The 23,296-nt window shown below is 38.5% G+C and overlaps 3 protein-coding genes and 2 long non-coding RNA genes across 8 annotated transcripts in view; 3 read left to right on the top strand and 2 right to left on the bottom strand.

Annotated features, from left to right (window-relative positions):
- LOC104443901 overlaps positions 1-23,296 on the top strand; it is a 130,441-nt gene that overhangs the window by 86,575 nt on the left and 20,570 nt on the right. The window lies entirely within an intron of this gene.
- Positions 6,276-7,252, top strand: LOC104414822. The gene is made up of 2 exons (XR_720206.3): positions 6,276-6,498; positions 6,740-7,252. It is a non-coding gene; the product is annotated as an uncharacterized LOC104414822 (long non-coding RNA).
- Positions 8,376-10,926, bottom strand: LOC120293498. The gene is made up of 2 exons (XR_005551373.1): positions 10,718-10,926; positions 8,376-8,618 (listed from the first exon to the last, which is right to left on the bottom strand). It is a non-coding gene; the product is annotated as an uncharacterized LOC120293498 (long non-coding RNA).
- LOC108959477 (putative disease resistance protein At1g50180) lies at positions 13,311-21,908 on the bottom strand. The gene is made up of 5 exons (XM_039312967.1): positions 21,894-21,908; positions 20,691-20,731; positions 16,734-17,846; positions 16,524-16,634; positions 13,311-15,745 (listed from the first exon to the last, which is right to left on the bottom strand). Exons 3-5 carry the CDS (start codon positions 17,746-17,748, stop codon positions 15,024-15,026), a joined length of 1,848 nt encoding a protein of 615 aa, XP_039168901.1. The 5' UTR covers positions 17,749-17,846; positions 20,691-20,731; positions 21,894-21,908; the 3' UTR covers positions 13,311-15,023.
- On the top strand, positions 18,706-19,916 carry LOC120293497. The gene is made up of 2 exons (XM_039312980.1): positions 18,706-19,339; positions 19,865-19,916. The coding sequence occupies exons 1-2, from the start codon at positions 19,004-19,006 to the stop codon at positions 19,892-19,894; spliced, it is 366 nt and encodes a 121-aa protein (XP_039168914.1). The 5' UTR covers positions 18,706-19,003; the 3' UTR covers positions 19,895-19,916.

Raw genomic sequence — 23,296 nt, 5'->3', positions numbered from 1 at the left:
TAGGCCCGAATTCGGAAATTATCTTCAAATTTAGGTAAGATACTCGTGCCTAATTTATTCGCCGCCTAATATACGTCTATTAGAATATAACATGCACATTTATAGACGTGTTTCTTGATTAAGGTTATTTGCCTAATTCGCAACTGCACGCCGATTTTTTATTCCATCTATAAGGTTTTAGATTAAATAATTAATCAAGCGGGAATAAAATTGATATCTTGACCTCTAAGGCTTAAGATCAATTTATCTATTTTATCAGCGAGATATTATCCCTTGATCTGAACAATGTATGATACCTTTGGTGATTGCGAATGATTTGGTGTTTTATCATTTAATTGCTTTATTTATCCCAAAATACAAAAAAAAAAAAAAAAAAAAATTGCATTTGCATATCATGTAGATTAGAATTTATTTCCTAGATAGAATTGCATGATAGAGTAGTTAGATTCTTTTCTAATTATATTAAAATGCATGTTTAGATGATATCTAGATTAGATAATATCTTTGAATTAAATTGCATGTCGAGATAAATTTCTAAGTTAAGATAGGATTCAGATTAGTCTATTTCCTAACTTAAAATAGATAATATCTCACTTTAGTTAGATTTTTATTGTTAGTTATTTTTAATTACGAATTTTTATAAAAAAAAATACAAAAAAATCATGCGCATGTCATATAGAATTAGGTTCATGAAATGCATGTCATTTAGTGATTATTGCTAGGTCCATTTAATTTGAAAATTGCCTACCATTAGATTAGGTCATTTAATAAATGTTGCGTGACATATAATTTACATGTTATGTTGCATGTTGCATGTTGCATGTTGCATGTCATTGTAGTTAAAAATTTTGTACGTCATTGCATTGCATATTGCATGACTTTCATTATTTAAGTGAAAACAAATAAAAGAAATTGTGTGTTAATTAAAAATCATATCTATGGTTAATGATGTGAATTTTTAATCTAACTATGCAGATGCTTTCGTTGCTATAAAGTAAGTCCCCGCATTTTTTTATTTCATTGCTTTCTTGGATGTTAAATTGGTGGTTTGTGCACCCGCATGATCACCTCACATGTTAGGAAATATGTTTAAATCAATCCGAACTGCCTGCAAAAACATTTTTGAAAATTAAAAAAAGAAGTGGTATCGAAAGGGCATTAGAGAAATCTAGTGTAACCAAGTCCCCGTACCTATAGTCTCTGGTTCGTAGGAGTAAAATAATTCTCCATTTATTTTACTTAGGTGTTTAATCGACCTACCATAAACTGATTAGTGGCGACTCCTAGATAAAATCCATCTACATGTTAAGAATTTGAACATAAGTCGCGAATTGGTATGGGCTTGGGAGAGCCCGAGTTAAGTCTAGGCTTAATAATCCATTAGCCAAATTTTAGGTGGTTCACACCCAAAAAAATTGGTCGCGACAGAAATTTATCAATATCAATGACGAAGGAGATTCATTAAGTCGTCATTTAAAGCACCAAGCAAAATAGAGAATCTTTGTCTGTTAATAATGATGAGCTCTTCAGCAATATGTATATAGTGCCTCGAGGCATCAAGCACATATGGTAAACCTACCATAAACACATATCTCTGCACAAAAGAACGCCACAAGTGCCAAAACTTGGCACAAAATGACACTTGAGTGTTAAACTTGGCATAAAAGAACACTTAAGTGTCAAAATTTATAAAATTGACACTTAAGTGCCATTTTTTATTAATTTTTCACTTACGTGACTCGTTGGAAGGCCGACTCAAGAAATCACACACAAAAAAATGACGTCGTTTAGGTATAATTCGAATTTTAATATAATAATTTATTTATTTATTTATTTAAAAAGAATGAAGAGGAGGAGGAGGAGGAGGGAGGCGGTGGCGACAAGGGTTGCCAAGCCCTAAACGGGGGCCGGCAGCCCCGGTTGACTAGCGGCAAGGGTCACGGCCCTCCCCTGCATTCGGCAAGGGTCACCAACCCTCGCCCGACCGAGCCAAGGGCCGTCGCCCACTAGGGGTCATCGGATTTGCGGGAGGGCCGCAACCCATGCCCCAAATTTGGGCGAGGCTAGGCAGGCCCTTACCGGCCGGTCACCGGGGCCTCCGCCCCGATCGGGCTCAATGGCTCCACCGACCCTCCCCCACCTTTCTTACGATGGAGGGAGGCGAAGGCGACAAGGGCTGAGCCCTCAGCCACCGACTACCTCCCTCCTCCTCCTCCCACTCCTTTTTTTTTAATTAATTATTTTTAAAAAAAAATTAATTAACTAATTATTATATTAATTATTTACCACGTTAGCATCAAAATGATGTCATTTTGACACTATTTAGCCACATCAGCATACAAAACGACATCGTTTTGCATGCAACTCGCCAGAAAATTGTCACATTAGCATTTTGGCCGGATTTTCTCGCCGGTGGCACTTAAATGATCCATTTTGCTCGATTTTGGCACTTAAGTATCATTTTCATAATTTTTTGTACTTTAGTGTCTCTTCATGCCAACTTTTGGCACTCTAAGAGTCCCAATATCCACATCTTTGTGAAAAGGTGAGAAAATAATAGAGATAATGCTTAGGGGCTTATATTTGCCATGCTAAGGTTGCAAGTTATGGCCTTCGCTTCTCGGAGGTTCATATCTCTTTAAGTAAGGAAAAAAAAAAATTATGACAATCATGCTGTACTTATTTTCATATATATAGTAAAGAATCTTGACCAAATCATAATAGATGTTAATTTCTCTAGTTTCCTCATTCGCTTTTCGCGGACCGACTTGCAGTGGAAATTAATTTCCTTTTCTTAATTGTTGACCAAAAATTCAAACTCCATTATTCTGCAACATCCGAGTCTAATATGAGCTTTTCAAATTAAGGAATCCATATCTACGAATATATGACTCAAATATCCACATGAACTTTTAGATTAAAATTTGTTTATAAGTGTAAACTCAAGACATATTTTAATGATAAAAATCCTAATTATGAAAGGAGTACTTCTAAGCATATTGTCTGTAGTTGACTCAAAGGTTCTGCCATGATCAGAGAGAGAACTCCTTTAGCAGCTGCAGTTACCCTTCCTCGGCTCCCGTGAATTGGTCTTAAAGTCAGATTAATATTGCATCAGTTCAAGTCAAATTGATTACGTGGCATCATTTCATAAAACTAGAGAAGCATCAATCCAACCCATCGCTCGATTATGCAGTTGATGCACCTTAAGTCAAGGTCAGTCCATCCAAGTTCAACTCTTCATCGATGTGGAGACATAAAACACGTTTCCTCATATTAGCCATTTCAAATAAGTTCAACTCATTCTCAAGAAGATGTATGACGTTGAAACTACATATACTGGCATTAAACATTTCGAAAAATCCAGATGACAAAGATCACTTTAACAAGTAGATTCAAAAATAAACCTTCCATTCCGACAACCCTGTTCATCACCAAACCCAACACAATCTACCGCAAGCAATACTAATGCAAAAGCCACATTAGCATGTTATGTTAGCATGTAATAAGTGTACATACCAAAAGGATATGATTCATCAAATTGTGAAAAAATATATCAAATTAAAGGGACTTAATTGTGCAAAGTAAAACAATAAGAATACAATTGCACGAACAATGAGTTTAATAGGAGTAAACATAGCATTGTCACTTGTATAAAGTTACCTAGACAAGGCACATTTGAGGTTGACATTAGGGACCACGGCCCAAGAAACCTTGTAATGGCCTGTGAACCCTATTCAAGTGGTACACGGCCCGTGCCCAATCAGCTTTGAATATCGCAATGATGTGCGCTAGACAAATCCGGATCAAGGCACGCGCGGGGACTTGCGACACTACTCTAGGTAGTGAATAAATTGATAAATGACTCTGAAATGGAAACTCAAGTGGTGATTAACAGAGCTTAGGAGAGCTAGCACAAGAAATAAGCACCTCCTTGAAAAGGAATAACCATCACCATACCACCGGCCGCGGTGGCTCCACTGGATATGACTCTACTGATTCTCAACGAAGAGGTGAATGTTCAAAACCCAGGAGAGGCACTAGGTGTATTAAGTGTGACTCAGGGGTAGTGGGTCCTCCTGCTTAAGTGTCATATGAGGGTTTTACATGCGGTTGTCGGGCTGACCGGTTCCTTTTAGCACCAAAAAAAAAAAAAAAAAAAAACATCACCATGCAATTCATTAACTTCTGCGGAAGGTTGCAGCAATCAAAGCTGATTGATTAGTCCGATAAGGGAAATACTTATTTTCTTCATGAAAATCACTTCTTCATTTATTTATTTTTATCAATAACCGGTCCCCTTTTTCTACAAAAGCGTACAAATAACGTCAATGGTAAGACAAACTCTCGTACTACCAAATTGCAAGAAGAAAATGGAGAAAATCATACCCCAAATCTCAAATTTTATGTACGAAATCAAATCGAATTCTAAAATTTCTAATTTATTCAGTCAAGTCTAACACCTTCATTAAAAAGTGCAACTGAGCTTGGTTCAAATTAGTCCCGAGCATTTATTAAAATGCAATTAAATCTTGAAACTTGTATCAAAATTTGCAATTTAAGGATGACATGTAAGTAATATTGAAAGGCATGTAAGCAACTCTAGGTACTGTCGATCATGTGAACGAGGAAAAATACGTAAACAGTTTGAAACAGAAGGAGAATGTGTATAGAGGACAGAAAATCAAGAACGATTGGACAAGGAAAAAAACAAAATATGGAAGGTAGACGCCATGAGAGACGTAGAGAGCTCCCCGAAGACAAGAGAAAGAAACTCACATGCGAGAGAGAGCTCGTCAACCTTTCCGGTCCAGCTTTTCGCACAGGGCAAATGGTGGAGTGATAAAATATAGTAGTGAATTCCTCGTTATTTCAAGAACAATCTGATATTGTATCGAAAACAAAAGACAATACTGGATTCTAATCCTGCCTTTATCCATTGAAGCATTCAAGCACAAATACTTAGGAGTTTTCAATTCTCACACTAAATCTGATAATCTCCAACGCTAGACTTTTTGTACAAATATTCAGTACCTTTTCCCCTTCTAATTTATTCAAACATCGTATTGCTATTCATAATTTTCAACTGCCAATAACAAAAATAGATGAATGAAGTGAAATTACATACTCCGTCGTGGTAAGCAAAATGGGCCGGATGTCCACGAGAATTGCCCTAGAGACTGGGCCTTCAGTCTTACTGGATCGGTTCGCAAACTGAGCTTCCGAACCAAGTTGGTCAACGATGTTTTTGTTCCTTGACGTGGATAGTTGTCTATTTCAGGTAGGTGGTGAATCAGAGAACGAGAATGACGTTTTTCCCCTGCGCATACTCGTGTTATTGTACTCATGTACAAGCGAAAGCGGCAGGTGTTGGACGGTACAATATACCTAAAGAAGGAATTGAAACTTAGACAACAATGTATTAGAATTTCTAATGGGTTGTCTAATTAAGTTATCCGAAAATCACACATGCGCACTTCATACATCGTTCGCTAGAGAGATTTCTAAGACCCTCTTCCGATGTCATGATAATATCTTGCTTTTGAATGAGGGAGAGAAAAAATTGATCACCATCATTACATCTAGTCATGAGCTTTAGAAAATCGAATGTCGATATTATTGGTATCACTTTAGTATTTTCAACTGCCTTATATGGATTCACTCCTTTTATTTTTTTTCCTATGTTAACATGACCAGAGAAGCCTCCTAACATTAAGGGAAATTGAAAAGGATGGAGTCGAATCAAGAACGATGCCAAAAAAGGACCGAGTCAACTTTTGGAGTAAGCAAAGAAATTGGCTGACACTCTTGACTCTTCCAAGGCAACCCAAAAGGGACAATTGGACTTATGGGAAGAAGAACCTTGCCAAGGACTCTTCCTTGAGGGTCTAGAACACAAGAGGTGACCCCAAAATAGAATAAGACCAAAAAAAGAAAAAGAAAAACCCACATCTCACTTTCACTAAACTTTAATACTATCGAACCCTTCAAACCCATAAAACTCGAAAAGGGAAAAAGAAAGAGAGAAAGAGGCTTGCGGTACAAGTGAAGGGTCGATAGCGAAAGAAGAGGAGCCAAGGTCTTATTTTTGAAGGGTGGAGAGTAAATGTTTGGGATTGGTGGGGGTGGGGATCCTTGTGAAGCAAGAGATAAAGGTTTGACAATGACAAGGCAACAAGAGTTAAAAAAACTATTGTGATGTCTGCATGATTGGACTGCAAGGGAATGTGAAAAAGGCGTCCTGGACACGCCCCGGGTGATGATCTAAGAGCTCACCCTTCGTCGAAGCAAAAAACCCACGTCTTGTATTTATTTTTCCCTTTGCTCTCTCCCTTTCTCTCTATCCCACCTCTTTTCTCTATACGCCTGGAGTCTCATGTTTTCTTCTTCCCACACATGAGCCACGCCCCTCACTGTTCCTCCTCATGGGGTGGCTTCAGTCCCTCCTCTCTCCGTTGAAGAAGCTGTGGTTACGTCTCCACTCGCCTCCGAACAAGAGTACGTTCTCATCGCAGGCTGCCAGCTAAATTCATGTTTCTTACCTTGTGCATCTCTGTAGCCATTGCCATTGATTGGCTAAGATGGCAGTCGAATTCCGTCGCATTTTTCAGTCTTTTCAATTGTGTCCAGTTGCTTCGATTCTCTAGTTTCCATGCTCTGTACTTTCACATTGTTTAGACTCTCTCTCTCTCTCTCTCTCTCTCTGTGAACATAAATTGACAGCATTGTTCTGTAACAGGAAGAGGGATATACATTCTGTACGAGGATGTCAAATCATGCCCGTGTGAGGACGTTCATGTGCTGTGGTCGATTCTGGTGGAGGCGAACGCGCCATCCTTGCCGTCCCCCACCAAACAATGAAGGCTCCAGGCCACAGGGGGTTCTTCTACTTCTCAGGATACGCTAGAAACCCCCAGTCATGTACATAGTAATATATTATAATGTCGTCTTCGACTCTACACCTTCTATAGTTTTGCCCCATCTTTCTTCCATCCTCTGTTTTCAATTCTTCGAGCTTGAGATTGTTGACTTATGTTAACTTAAATTTCAAGAATCCCATGAGGGGTACTTCTTCTTCTTCATGAGCTTGAGGGAAAGCTTCATGATCATTTTGAGTAAGTGAGAGCTTGAAAGGCACTAAGCAGTAGGATATGAGAGGTAGTTGGATGGAGAGAGTATATATTTTGGCTTCTTATTGTTGGCTTGTCAGTTTCAACCGTTGAGGTGGCAGTTAGTTCCCCACCTTTCATCTTGTTTACGAAACTCCCTGAAGTTGACTTCCAAGGAAGCTACAAAAATCGATGGGACACCACACGAGATTTTCATGTCCTGCCCTTTAACAAAATGATTATCGCATTGAAATGATCTTCCATGAGTCATCGTGGTCTTTTTTACAACTAGAATCGAGCAAGGAGCAAGTAAAGCCTGCAAAGACTTCCGAGATATTAGAAGGTCATGACGTGCATCACATTGAAATATATGGCAATCGCCCAAAAGAGATCTCGCTGACTCTCCAATGCAAGCTTCACAAAATATATCCAGAGAAGAAAGTTCTGTTTCCATAAGAGTAATAAAGATAGCAGCTGACTAGATGAAACTCCATTCACAGACCCAAAAGGAGTTAATCAATCATGCGGTCAATCCGAGATAACCATGAAATAGCAATTTGGAAAGAGAAGAAGAAAGATGAAAATAAGAAAGAAAATACTCTAGTTTATGTTGGTTCATTTTGTATGGCTGCATGTAGACTTCCCCCATCAAACGTAGAACAGTTTAAGAAGCATTTACGCATACTCATTGTAAGCGTAAGGTGATGGAGGCCTTTCTTTCAACATCTTTCGAGCAGGTTATATTGCACAAGCTTTTCTAATTATCGGCACTAAGCACGTGCGTGTAAGTTAGGTACGGGCTAGCATTTCGACATCATTATAAATCATTTGATTGCCAAAAACGTTGCAGGCCTACGGCAACTCAACATATAAGACAACACTTGAGTAGATGAAAAGCTCTATAAAGTCATTGTCTAAGGATTATATAACTACTTCTACAGAAACTTGTAATTCCAAAGGAAAGATAAAAAAAAAAATTGACCAACTAGATTTTCAGTTTTTCCCAAATTTTGAATGCAGCATCTTTTCCAATTAAACAAACGCGAAATGCTTCCACAGATACAAGCCATATGGCACACACGCGACGTTTTTGAAAGATTTCTCCTTTTTGCTAACTATTTTATGAATGAGGAGGAAGATCTGATTAGGCTAATACAGAAGGGAAGGAAAAACAGGTTCAAAATAGCGCAGTCCTCCTTATGTTATTATAAGTGAACCTTAACTACAGAAAACAGGGTAATGAATTTTAACAGGACAACATTAAGATCAATCCTGCACATAAATTGCATTAGGAAGATGCCATTATTTTCAGTAGTCAAATGTGAACGGACCCCGTTTGTATTAACTGGGAAAATTGAAATCTCGTACAATTCTTACTTGACATTGACACCATTTACCGAAGTTTAAGATTCCCAGGCAAAGAGATGGCACAAGACATGGCTTAAAAAATGAATGACCTTGACAATAACTTGAGTTTGAAGTATATAATTTCCACATAGAGAAGCAATCCTGCATAAATGAGCAAATTTCATGTGAAAAAGAGACTACAGAAAATAGCAAACAGTTGTTTTCTTCCTTAACCGTTAGAGCAAACTGTTAGATTGACAATATATATATATATATATATATATATATATATATACATTAAACATCTTCACCTCAGCCAAAAAATATAAAGGGAATGTCTCTGTATTTGGTCATGGAAGAAAGTGGACCCAAGAATTAAAGTTTTTCTTTTTCTGGGTGTTTTGCCCGTGTTTTCAAAAGGAAAAGGTTGATTTTCACTAGAGTGAAGAAGGAAAACAAAAACTATCCACGATATGAGATTGATACCTCCACCATTGACATAATCATTTAGATGGTAACTGAAAGCACCGAACCCAGTACACTAATTTTAGGGGTTTGCGGGTGATAATGTGGTGGTAAGATATTTTACCACATTATGAGTTTTTTTGTTATAAATATGATGAGATATTGTACGAGATTACTTACTAGTCTTCTTGTGAGACACTATATAGTTTTACAGCTATTTCTATGCAGATTTATAAATTTCAAGGATTAAATGTTGCTTAAGATATTATTATAATTCCCGATGCTGTTACATTAAAAACTAATGCTTCCACAGACTACCATAATGTTTGGATCAAGTTGGATCTTTGTACTAGTTAGCCATCCCAAGCCTCTCCATCCAGAACATTATGCCCATAATCACTTTATTACTTCCCAAGAGCAAAGTCATGCAGGTGTGCTTCTCGTTCGAGAACCGATTCTCAAGAAACAGGTCTCCTCAATTAAATTTCTGACAATTTTCCCTGTCGCAAACAGTTGGGTAAGAACCACAGTTTCCCAGCCTAATCATTCTCTAATTTAATCTCCATATTTTCTGAAATTCCACTTAGTCCTGAAATCATAGAAGCTTATGCTATATGAGCGAGCATGAGAACTCCTATCTCCATGTTGTATTTATGTATGAATGCCCATGAATATCCAAACGTTCAAGTCCTCTATCTGCTTCGGATTAACAACAAATGCAAGAAGTCAAGAACCTTCATCACTCTTCTAATCAAACCAAATTTGTGCACAAAGCAATTTTTGTCCTGATAGCATTTATTATTGAGATTCAAATAGCCTATCCCGCTGAGGGCAAAAATGACAGACATAAAAGAAATACAAGTGCTTCAGATATTCTTTTATACAAATATGCGCTCTCTATATACTCTTCATGCATACTTTTCATATTGACAGTGGATCAGTGCACAGGATGCAGAAGACGGGAAATCAGGACAATGTTTTCCTTCTACATCATAAGTATGGGCTAACTGTTCCGTTGCTAACTCTGGTGAGTGATTCACAAAAGAAAATTGCAAGTCCACAAAATAAGAACAATTACCACAAGAGTTATAAGTTCTGACAGCAAAATAGAACAGCTAATGTTTTGTAAATCTAAATGGTCAAAGTTCATGCAAGCATAAATCTTAAATCAAAGATGTCCACAAAGGAGGTGCATTCATGAATTTTTTCCTTCTCTAAGTCTGACAGTGCTAACACCTGGTGGGCATTGTTCGTATTGCAACTTCAAATTACGACTCTTCAGATGTTTTAAATGAGTGTCCAGAATTGTTTGGAATTAATACGACAGATATTCATGAACTTTGTATAAGAATGGTTGTCATGATGATTTCCTTCCACATTTCATCAAGCCACGAATTGAAAAGCTTCCACCTTTGACCAAAAATCCTGTTACTACATAAGAAAACTCTTTGACAAAAGGAAACAGTTATATACAGATATACTGATAAATCACTTCGTCCTCACTACTTTTTTATTTCTCTGCTTTTAACTTTTCAATGTTCTTTAAAATTATTTACAGTCATTTACATTATCAAAACTTAGATAATATAAAGTACCAAAGATATTATTCACTGGAACCAAGCAAAGTAAATTCATCAAGCTAAAAAAAAGGATAATAAATGAGAATGCTTGGGAACTATCTCCATCCATGCCTAATTCCTTCTAATATGATGCCACAGATGCACTTCATGGAAAATATGATCATAAAAATAAATAAAATTCTTAATAGACTTCATAACAAATGGAAAGGTACAAACCTCAACTCATATTTATTAGTCACAAAGGCATCTAACAGCGTTAGGAAGCCAGTGAAGGGCATTAAGCCACATTTGGCAGCCAATCCTTAAAAAAGGCCTCACATTCCACATTCGCTGGGGAAAGAGCACCAAGGGGCGTAACAGTGATCTGGCAAAATCATGCATTAGTTATGTCCTATGATCGATGAATATGATCCATTAGATAGAGCAGACAACATTCCAGGTTGCCTGGTCTTAGCTGTGTCTTGTGAATTGTGGCTTGTGAGCCTATCATTACTTAATTACCGGGAGGAAACAGTATTCAGCTTTCTAAACATTCTTCAATCTTTACCTTCTCTGTTTGGAATAACAGGCAAGAGCGAATTGTAGACTATAGAGCGGCAACCATCTTCCGAAGGAATTCCTTGTAGAAATTATTTAATTTTATCAGGACTTTCTTTTCATTCTGTTTCTTATTGCATTAAATTATTCTGAAAATCTTAAAGCTAGCTTAAGCTACCATAACAAATACAGCATAGGTCATACTTGCGGTGCAAAGAAACCGTGATAATGGGCCTATCCGTTTTCTTTCATCCCCTGTTCTTCTTAGCTCTCGTCCAGGAACTTCGATAACTTGCTGTCCTTTCTTTGACTTCCGCATGCTAAGCAAGGCCTTGAAGAGACGTTTGTTTTTGCATGAATAAAGCTCGATATCAGTTCTCCTATTCCTCTCAGCATGAGTATATATTGAAGTGGATCATCTGGTTCCGATGGGTACTGGATGTTCATGTGGGGGATATAATGGCGATTCAAAAGAGAATCAATCATAAAAGCTCATGTCCTCAAGACATCCGAAGAACAAGAAAAGTAGTTCTATAACTTGTGATCTTTCTTCATCTAATGGACCAATCTTGTTATGTGCAATATGCATTTGGTAGTTAAACCAGAAAATGGGTCATACAACGTTAGCATTTGGACATTTTGCCATTTAAGCCACTTGTCAAGTATTATCGCAGATTCTTGCCGACTTCCTCGTCTTTAGCTTTTGAAACTGAGAGAAAGCTACTAAGCATGAGCCAACACCGACATGTTGGTCTTAATAAAACAACGGATAAATCTTGTGAAGGGAAGTGTGCCTGGTAAGATATATCGCATGAGGTCCCTCAGAGTTCTTATCGCTAGCAAGTGCTAAGAAACACCTCCATGGTCTATGAACGTCTCAGACGTCAATAGTCTCTGAAAAACAATAACATTGTTGAAAGTTCTATTTGTTACTTTGTGATAAATAAGTTGATAGCACAAGGGATGGTTGTTCTCCTTGCCATTTTCCATACTTTGGTCAAAGCAAGATTTCTTCTGCTCTTTAGAGTCTCTCTTGCTCTAGTAATTAGTTTGTCACAATATGATATGATCTGGCACATTATGGAGTTTATCTAGAGCAATTTCAGATTTTCAAAAACTTGATTCTTCTTGATCAGTTGCACTCTATTAGACCCTGCACGTGGTAAATCAGAGGGTATGCAAGCCCTTCCCATCCTAAACACTACGAAACAAGGAAAACCTAATTATATTGCACAACTGTCGAACTCAAGAAAATATGAGCTCAACCGCAGATGCTTCCTCAATCTTGTCATCCAGGAGACAGTGGACCTTATAGGTCATGGAGCCCAAGTGATCCACATAGATTTTGAAAGTTTTCGTCGCAAAATCTTTTAATGTGTTTACCACTCTACGATATTGTCAAGGTAATTTACCAGATGTGCAACAGGAAGAAATGCTCAACCTGGTACAAGACAATTAAGTGAAAACCTATTTATCTCACATTTGTAGCTATGTACTGAAGAAAACTATAGGTGTATTATGAAGTACCTTCAGCTATTCGAATGTTCAAGCTCTCTGTTTCATGGAGAGCTCATCATAATTCGAAGCTTCCTGAGGAGTGGAAACTGAAGAAGGCAACTGGAAAATCCATTATCTTCACCTGTTACAATGACAATGCAGCAAACAGATTCAAATTCACACCCTCGTGCATTGACTATCATTATCCATTTCCATTGAAAATATATACAGACCCACTCTTCAATTGCCACTTGGGATGCTCCTGCATTCCAGAAGAAAACATATGTAATTGTTCAGGCTCCACAATACAGCTTTTACGTGGATGTATCCTTCCACACAGTATGAAGCCCTTTTTAAAGCACGAGGTTTCCGTACTGAGCACACCTTTCCAAGTTCAAACTCAGCAGAGCCACAGCAAGGGCCAAATGACACATAGATGTGGTAAGTGCAAGTTTAACATCAGTCTGTGATTCCAGAAGAAGATAAACAATCATAATAGTTGAAGAGGACATAGATCAGCAACTCAACAGAAGAGATTTTATGAGACCCTTCAAAGGTCTGAACAGATAATGGAGCGAATATTATCTTTTTGACTTAATTAGTCAAGCGAGAACAGAATTCCAGTTAGAGAAAGCCAAAATCCTCTCATAATATTTACCTCCATGATATATACTGCAGTTCTTGGTCGCAGGAGAAGAGGAACATTTGCCAGGCGTCCCCGATTGACAAATAATCATATGCTTTCTCGCTACATCCAGCAATTTCATCGCCGTTGTTCAAAGCGAAAGAGTAATGTAACCACACGTAAAAGAATCTCCAGAGTATATCTTGCAGCCTTGCATGTAGGAGACGGGGATACTGATAACAACAAAAAATACAGGAGACTGGGAGATGCAAAATGCGCTGTTGTATTTCTCGTCATCGTTTGTCTATATATACAAAGAAATCAATTGCACAAGCCGAAAGCAACACGCCGATTTCAGATTAATGTACCCCAGTTCCTACTCCACATCCGCATTTCGTCAAACATCTGACCAGCACTATGGAAATGATCGGGTCTCCTCTCCTCTCCTCTCCTCTCCTCTCCTCTCCAAGGCAGCAGCTTCCAACGATGACTGTCTTCCAACGCCACGACAAGCGACGACTCTTATTTCTTCAGATGCCTCCCCCATCCAGCCTTCTTTTGGAGAAGCAACGAATTACCTCCTCCTCCTCCTCCTCCTCACGGCGCTCGCGAGAATGTTGCAGTCTTCCATAAGCAAAGTTGCTGAGTTCTCTCGACAGCGAGCGAAACAACAGATTCCACCCCCCACTGATTTGGAAGTCCTCAGGATGAGAGAGAGAACGAAACGAATGATAGATTTATGATGGAAAGACGACATGGAAAATAATTTGTCAAAATGCCATAATAATACTCTCTATTTTCACTCATATAATATAATGAGATTAGATATTTATTCTGGGGGGCCCACCCCCCTAACAACTCATAAGCTCACGCGCCCCTCCCTCCTCTCTCGCCGGACAGCTGGGGCAACCCTTGGCCACCCACATCATTATCCCTCTGGTATCTGCCTGCCGCACTTCCGCAACTCCTTGAGTATTTCGTCCAAACCGTCATATGTAGAGACATGTGAAGGTACCTCCCTCAATTTGGGACAATCATCGATCAGTAATCGAGAAAGATGAGGCACGGCTCCTTCAGCGGCCCTCCACTCCTCCAAATCATATAACTTATAAAAAAGTAAATGCTTGAGTTGAGGAAAGCCTCCTCCTGTAGAGCAAACCATTTCCTTTCCCTTGAAAACGTTACCCAGCATGAGAAAAACCAAGTCAGGCAATTTCTCCAATATTGGCATCGGATCTTCTTTGAGTTGAGAAAATAGTAAGACCAGCTTCCTCAATTGTTGGGGTAAGCTTTTAAGTTCTAGTAACTTCTCTATATTTCCAATAATGGACAGCTTACAAGAATAGGGATAGTTTGACATTTTATTCGATTCACCTTCAGTCCATAAATAAGAACAATTTTTGAAATAAAAAGACGAGGATCGAAGATAATTCAAATTGAATTTAGCAAGTTGCGGAAATATCTCTAGCTTGGTAGGACCATCCAAATCAAAGACATTCAATTTTTGCAGATTGGTAAGCTTGCCTACATTGTTCACATCACATTTTTTCGGATTGAAGTTTCTCAATATCCGTAGATTCTTTAAAGTGCCCAACCGCAACTTTTTCCGGCCCCCATGGAATTTCTTCTTGACATCAAAGTCGTAAGGAAGACGGAGATACCTCAACCTTCTCATCTTCCACAACACATTTGGCATGGAAACTGTAGTATCTACTCCCAAGTCCAAGAATTCCATACTTACAAGGTTCCCCATAGATTGCGGCAAGCCATTAAAGCTACTACCTACTAAACTTAAGAATCTTAAATGAACTAGGTCTCCCATTGATCTAGGTAAGCTTCCCATCACATTAAGGTTCTTTAGTTTCAGAATTCTGAGAAACTTATAGTCTTTGAAAATAGATTGAAATTGCTTCGGCTCCCATTTGTCACCTTCGAAGGACATGAGAGTTCGAAGGTGGACAAAGTCCTTGATGCTTTTAAGCTCGAAATCACATTTCTATTAAGAGAAAGCCTTCGTATTTTGCAACTTGACTCGACTTTTATTGCCATTGAAGCAGAACAATTCTCCGTCTCATTGTCCTGTTGAATATTAAGAATGCTTAGAAAACTCTCTTCTAGAGCCTTGGAGATGCATAAGTCTCGCATTAGGTCGTGGAGGTGGAAGCTTTTGATCTTTCCACTTAAATTGAATCGCACTTGAACCATTCCTCTGTTAACCAACTCCATTACATATTGCTTTGCTACATCTTCCACTGAAATTCCTCTCGCTCTGTTGTTTGCATTTAGCAACACAAAACCTTCAGCAATCCACATGTAAAGAACTTCCTTTGCAGAGATTTCTGCATCCTCAGGAAAACTACCCAAATAGAGGAAGCATGGCCTTAGATGCGATGGTAAATTGTCATAACTTAAGGCTAACACTTTTGATACATTACTCTTATCACTAAAATGCAAATTGATGTTTCTGTGAACTGTCTCCCAGTCATTGTGTACCAAAAGTCCACCAAGCACAATGACAGCCAAGGGCAATCCTGCACACTTCTTAAGGAGTTTATATGCTAACATCTTCATGTCTTCAATGATTACTACACAATATCAGGCAACAAATTGCAACTCAGCAATCATATGAAGATGCAACTGTAATAAAAAGATTACTTCAAGGACGAATATATGTGTTTAGATATATAAGTAAGACGCTATAGTTCTTCATAATTTGTGGTTCATTTATGCTTTTGTAAGGGGAAAAATGGGGACCACAACAAAGCTCCTATATATGCCTCCATCTACGCCTAGAAAATCAAGAAGTCCAAATTGTGGCCTGGATTAAGTGACCCAAGCAAATGTAAAACAACAATAAACCTACTTGATGAAGAAATATGAAAGCAGCGCATGGATAACTTGAGCGTGATCTCTCGTAACTTGAATGTGCTACTAATCTCCTACACAAATTATAATGAAATCTTCATGTGCCGCATAACGATTCACGATTTTCCTTATGAATCCCTACTTTTATGGTTAAGTCAACTATTCACAAATGCAAAAAGGTGGACTTGAGATGAAGCCTATAGAAGAACATAGCTAGGCTTCACATTATTTCATAAATCCTATCACAATTGCTTATTATGTTGGCCTTATAAAAGCCTCTTCGATATTTAACCTCATTAGAGGAAAGGATGAACAAAGTTTTGGATCTTGGTTTAGTGGTATAATTGTTTACTATTAAAAAACAAAAGGGCATTTGATTCCCCAAATATTGAAATTATGGTGCCTAATACTCGATATTTCGATCATTTGAATTCCATTGTAACTATCTATTTATAAATTGCTTAAGTTTCCGAAAGGACAAACTAAGCAATGAAATACCCGGTTTTTGTCCCTCTGTCTTTGACTGTTTTGTGATATCTTGTAAAGCTTGGACCGCAACAATATTTTGACCAACTCCGGGTCCATCAGAAGAAATTTCAACAACTAATCCTGCAATGATAACCAAAGCACCATAAATTAGAATCAAACAGGCAATATAATCCTTTGAAGTCACCATATGTTAGGTTAATAACTTTAGAGAAGTCTTACCTTTTGTTTGAGGGAATACCTTCTTCTTTAGCAGATTCCAGCTCTCCTCTTGTGATAAGCACTGAGGTTCATTGAGAAAACAATGAGGATCGATATGCTGAGCTACTTCTCTATTGCGGGTTGTTATCAATAGCTTGCTTCTCGTGTCCTTGGTTGGGAATGCGTTTCTAAGACCAACCCATGCCTGTTCGGTCCAAATATCGTCAAGAACCACAATACATCTCTTCTCTTTTTGGGTCTCGTATAAAGTTTCAAACAATTCGTCATCTTTCATCTTCGTAACCCCTTCTCTTTGATCAGGGTTCAACTTAACAAGAATTCCCTCCAAGATATCCCTCACACGGTACTCTTGAGATATGCAAGCCCAAGCAAAACTATCGAAATGCTTCTTCACTTTGTCATGAGCAAAGACTTTCTTAGCAAGAGTGGTTTTACCCAAACCACCCATTCCACAAATGGAAATAACTCTCTGTTGTTCTCCATCCTTCAACAGCTCGTTCACCAACACCTTGATATGATCTTCCCTCCCGACAAAATCTTCCTCCTCGAAATGGGCATAAGTCCGTTCTGGCGTCGAAGCTCTCGCGGTTTCGCATTCGCTCTCATTCAGAGGCTGTATGCCATATTTCTGCATCTTATCACCAATTTCAGAAATTCTGGATTTTAAGCCCTCGATCTCTGTCCCCGCCTCATGAACCTGCAAGCACGAGCACTTCGCCATGAAGCAAGCATACGCTTTGATGATGTTTTGTCCCTCCGTCAGCGCCGCTTTGAGGTAGTATCTCTTGATGACGTCCTCAGCATCATAGGCAAAGTCTCGGAGTTGTGCGATACATTCTTCCACAGCTTTTTTGCGCTCTCGTCTTGAATCCACATCCCTCAGCAAGGCCTGGACCTGCCTCAGCGCGCTGTGCAGGTCCGTGACCTTGCCCTCCACTCCCCTCAAGAATTTGACCTCGTCGATGAGCAGGTTTCCAATTTTCTCCACCGCGAACGAAACAACAGACTCGGCCATTGGTATTGCACTGCTCAGACTGTGATCGGTGGAGATTATGATAGAGAATGACTTGAGAATTCACTTCTGATGCGTTAACAAGCTGTGAACATATAGGCCTGCGAGTTGCGAAGAAGAAAAGAAAGAAATTAAGTACTTAGAAAGTTGCATATTGCATTGATAATGCATATTCTACATCCGCCGACGCAAGAAAAGCACCCCAAGAAGAAAAGAATGGAGTAATGGGGAAGTCTACTGGTGTATATTCTCTCCGCAGGTAGAAGAAATGCTTGATAGCAACAGCTCGATGCTGCATAGGTTTTCGATTTTGACTGTCCTCACGGATTGTTCTGTTTTGTGGTTTTGGTCGTTGTGCTCGATAATCACATTCGCAATGTTGTGATTTTCTACCTGTGTTATTGTATAATCCATTCCACTTACGTTTTAAGAAGATGAGAAGACCAAAGTGGAAAAGGATAAACAGCAGACGATCGGCCTAAGCCCATCACAGAAAATTATTAGAGGTTGGTGATGAAATCCTACATAATACAACTCTCTTGATAGCTAGTAAATGCTGGGTACGAAACTTGGCATCTGCGTTTCTCTTTTTCCAGAATTCAAGAAGACTGAAATGAACAAGTATGGCATATTACCAGGAGGTCTGAACTCAAGACATCGAGTATGGCAGGTGAGTTTGGACTTTTGCAGATTCATATATGCCATGCCTGGCCATATATCATTTCCTTTGATGTCATATCCTGGACTGTGAATCATTTCTTAATTTCCTTTGGGTTTACAGTTTCTACTTATCTTTATAATACACATAGAATCTGTTCGAGGACAATAGATGTTCTCTCAACTCTGATGCTTTGTATATCAAATCTCCTCAATCACAGCAGTTTTATGTCCACATTTTTTCATGGCTTCTCTTGAAAATCATTGGGAGCTTCTTAGCATAGTTCCAAACTTTCCCTCAGAAACTGGTCCGAATATTCTGCTAGTTATATTCTTAAGTTTGTTATTGTTGTCTCAGCACTACAGTTGACGTGATCTTCCTTTTGATATAGATTGGCATGTCTTGTATACAACGCAGTTAACTCAAAAGTCGAAGAAATATCATGATGGCTTCTTACGTTCTACAAGCAGTGGACCTATTACTAGGCAGGTCAAGCTCTACAGTCTACGTCTCCTACTGATCTTTAACCTCAGATAGTACCAGCTTTCTTGTTGCTGAATTATCGTCTCTTCCTTCCTTTATTAGCTGGTTTTCTTCTTCATGGTTTGTGCACTTCTCATCATGCTAGTGGGAAACTTTTGTCAGGATAAATGTGGCTCAGAGGATTGGAAACCTTTTTCATGGGTGTTTTGCCAGGTTTTCTTGTATGATACGAGCTGGAAATTTTTAGATTGCAGGTTCCTGAGCAAAGCTGAAGAAGTAAGCCCTGGAAAGATGATGGAATTTCCTGGTCATTTGGTTGAAGTTGGCAACCATGAAGTCAACCGTGAATCTTTAAGGGATCTAAAGCATGTGGAAACAGCTTCAGTTCTCTTCACAAATTCAATATGCAAAAGCAGCGGCATAATGTTGCTACTGTTAACTCTGCTGCAAAAGGTAACTGGAATAGAGTTCAATTTGATTCTTTACATGGTGTTATATTAATTGACTTTTTTCCTATTTGGTCTTCCTATGGAGGTAAATTGCCTTACCACATGGCCTAAAATCATTACTGCCTATGGGTTGTCACAATTTTCTCCCTGATTTTTTATATTCCCATCGATCCTATCATTCAGCTACTATGCAATTGATGTTATTGGGGGGATATTCCATACTTACCAAAATGATATTTCACCACAACGTGATTCAAAGTTTTAAGGACACAAGTTCATGTTCGTTTCTAGAAAATCTTGAACTCTAGATGCCAAGAGTCAATTTGTTTGTTTTTATTTGTGGCTAACACATTCTTAATTGACTAGATAAAGAGTGATGACAATTGAAAATCATCACCGTTACCATAGTTATCTCTTCTTTTCTGTTAAGGAGCATGATTCCCTTCTCTCCATTTTTTGCATGATCTACAATGATTATCTGATTTCGATTATGATACTCTGAAACATGTTTTCATTATTACTCTTACAGGAGAAAAAGAGGACAGATTCATCAGAATAAGGCAAAGGGGAATATATTAGATGTCGGAAAATTAAGTGTAACAGGTCAGATTTTGCTTAGATGCTGGAAAATCAAGTGTAACAGGCAAGGGCAGTCCTTGCCTCACCTTCAGCTTCCCAGGCGGGGGCATCTGCTGGCCTAGACAAGGGCAACCCTTGCCAGGAGCCAGTGAGGGCAGCCTTCGCCAACCTAGGCGTGGGCATCCCTTGCTCAAGGCTAGCGATTGAGGTCCTCACATGAGGCTGGCAAGTGGCAACCCATGCTGGCCATCAATGAGGCCCGACAGTGGCTAGTAGAGAGGAAAATGGGAAACGAAAGATGATAAAAAGAAAATATGAAAAGAAAAATTAAAAATTTCAAAAAAAAAAAAAAAAAATTAGATATACTCATTTGAAAAAAATGTGAAAATATTTAGGATTCAATAGGCAAAATTGAAAATTTATGGCCGAATTGATAAAAGTACAATAAATTTAGAATTTTTTAACATATATGTGCAGGCCAAAACCGAGGAAAATTTCCACTTTTTAATAATAATCATTCTAAAATATAAAAGTTAGCACCACCGCCTTGCTGGAAGCAAGTGAACCAATATCTATGTCATTCAAACAGCCCAAATAAATAAACGGAACAAAGCACAATCCATATTGCCTTCAAGAACGTAAAAATCAAAATCAAAATTTCAAATCAACAGATTACAGTTGCAATAACTACAACAATACTAAAAACACTAAAATGCACAAAAACTTGAAGAAGTAGAACATATAAAGCAAAATGTAAATATCAGTACGTGACTCACAAGCTTAAGCGCGACTTCCTCGTTTGTTTATATGTCCCTACCTGAAAACAATTCATGAAAAACTTCAATCAAAATCAAACTAAAAGCAGAACGGATAAAGCAAAAACCCAGTATTAGATTACGAGAAGTCCACCGAGATAGATCTCTCCGAATGAGGTGATACTGGCCGAGCCGAAAACAATAACTCAGAACTAAAATTGCTCAATAATAATACTGGGATTGGGTCGATGAGCTCATCATCTTCATCCCCATCATTATTGTCATCTTACCACTCTCCACAGCGAACTATATGTAGACGATGGTATATAGGTAATGGCAAAAGGAGACTGGTTTCGCATGGGCTAACGGCAACAATTCAGCATCATTTATCATGGCGAATAACTTTACGTGTCGTCAAGAGATTGGTTTCTCATGGGCCAACGGCTTTGTTTGCCGGCAATTCATCGTCATACTTTTGTCTAATGGGTCCTCAGAAGATTGGTTTCACAGGGCTGATGGCAATAATTCAGTGTCAATTATCTGTACTATGTCCAGTCAAGAGATGGGTCATCATGGGGAATAGCTCTATGTGCCGTCACTCTCATGGGCCAATAGCTTTTATGTGCCGTCAATTCATCATCATGGTTTTGTTTTATCGGTCCTCAAAAGATTGGCTTCACATTGGCTAACACTGATGGCAACATTTTTGCATGTTGTCCACACAAATCAGTTGGACACGTCCATGTTAATTATGTTCAACTCCACCAAGTTAAAGGAAATTGCTATGATAGAACTGCCCATCTAATTTGGGAACTCCATATATATATATATATACACACTTCTCACATTCTGAAGATTTAGCAAAGTTCTACAGCGATTTTGCATCGAGTGAATAGTTAAATGTTCTAACACTACTCTGAAAGTGTAGTTGGTGTCTCCGCTATCATATTAGAACATATTAGAATCTACAATCCAAAAATTCAGAAGTAATTAGCTAGATGGAGGATAATCACATAAGTTCATACCCATTAAAAGCTTCATCAACAAATAATTTTGAATACTTTTACCATCTGAGTGCAACATGCCACATGCCGTATACAACTTTATATAATAGATTAATGAGAGGTGATTGCAATTTTTTTTTTTTTTTTTTTGTGACAATCCGGGGGACAAGCGTAAATGCCAGATTTCCTAGAAACAGCAGTAGTCGGACATTGCACTTACGAGCAACCGGAAGGAAGTTTTCTTGGCCAGAGTTTCTTTGTTTCTCGACTACGGCATTTCACAGCAGAGACGCAACATAATGGGCCAACTGCAGTACAATGAGGTAATGCAGCGAGGTGAGTTATTTGAAGTTGTAATTAGGGAAGAATTGGGTGGACGTGATTAGCCTTCACGATAGACATGCACAGTACTCCCTCTCATTGCTAGCCACCGACGAGAGATACATCATAAAAGATCACCAAAGATGCATTACTTGGGATTACAGTCGTACTAAAAGTTACCACGGCCGACTTACTGGAAGCAAGGGAGCGAACCAATATCTATATCATTCAAATAACCCAAGAAATAAACTGAACAAAAGCAGAGTCCATATCCCATAAAAGAACGTGAAAGTAAAGCATCAAAATTCTGAATCAACAAGATACCGATGCAATGACCACAACAATACTAAAAAAGCACAAAAACTCAAAAGACAAAGGGGGCCAATTCAACTGGGAAAATGCCACTCACGAGCTTAATTTCGACGTCCTCCTTCGTCTGAATATGAGAACTTGAAGAAAATTCGCAGAAAACTTCAATGAAAATCAAACTAAAAGTTGAACGGGTAAAGAAAAAATTGAGCATCAGTTAGTGAGCAGTCCACCAATGTAGATCTCTCTGGACGACCGCTGCCAATCTTATGACCAAGCCAAAGCTTATTGACTGAGATGGAATTTGTTTTAGGGATCGATAATACTGGGATTAGATCAATGAGCTCATCATCTTCATCCTCCTCGTTATCATCATTTATCACTCTCCAATGCGATGATAAACGTTGATATAGTGATAATTATGGTGGTGCGAGATAGAGCTTTTAATGACTCGAAGGCATATGCTTCGAGCATATTCTGAAAATTTGATCAGGTTACTTCTTGGTCCACGACGGTGATGTACTGCTGTCCCTGGTTTGCGTTATCAATCTCTCTTTAGTCCCTTTTTGTTCTTTCGTTTGGCACTACTTCTCTGATTGAGAAACGATCGACAAGGATATGCTTCAATTGAGGCTCGCTCTCACTTCTTCCATTCACATGTTCAGGGAAGGATTACCCATTGTTTATGACATCATGATTTTCAGGTTCTGAATTCGATCGGATAAGTTGGACCTTTCATCGATGCGATTATAGTGTTTTTCTTTGAAATGACCACTTATGAGATAACTAGACGATCTAGGGAAATCATTAAGGGATTTTAATGCAATAGACTTGAGAATTCAACTAAGAATCGACTACTCGACCGTGTTCATCTACTGAGATCATTACGGCACAGTAAAATCAATTGGAAATCAGAGATAGGTCAGTTCGACTAAAATATGTGGTTAAATGTGGGTGATTCCACTAAATTGCAGAATTCTCGTCGATTGGTGC

This window comes from Eucalyptus grandis, chromosome 5 (genome assembly GCF_016545825.1).
Source record: "Eucalyptus grandis isolate ANBG69807.140 chromosome 5, ASM1654582v1, whole genome shotgun sequence".
NCBI lineage: Eukaryota > Viridiplantae > Streptophyta > Magnoliopsida > Myrtales > Myrtaceae > Eucalyptus > Eucalyptus grandis.
This window is presented reverse-complemented; position numbering and strand designations above follow the sequence as displayed.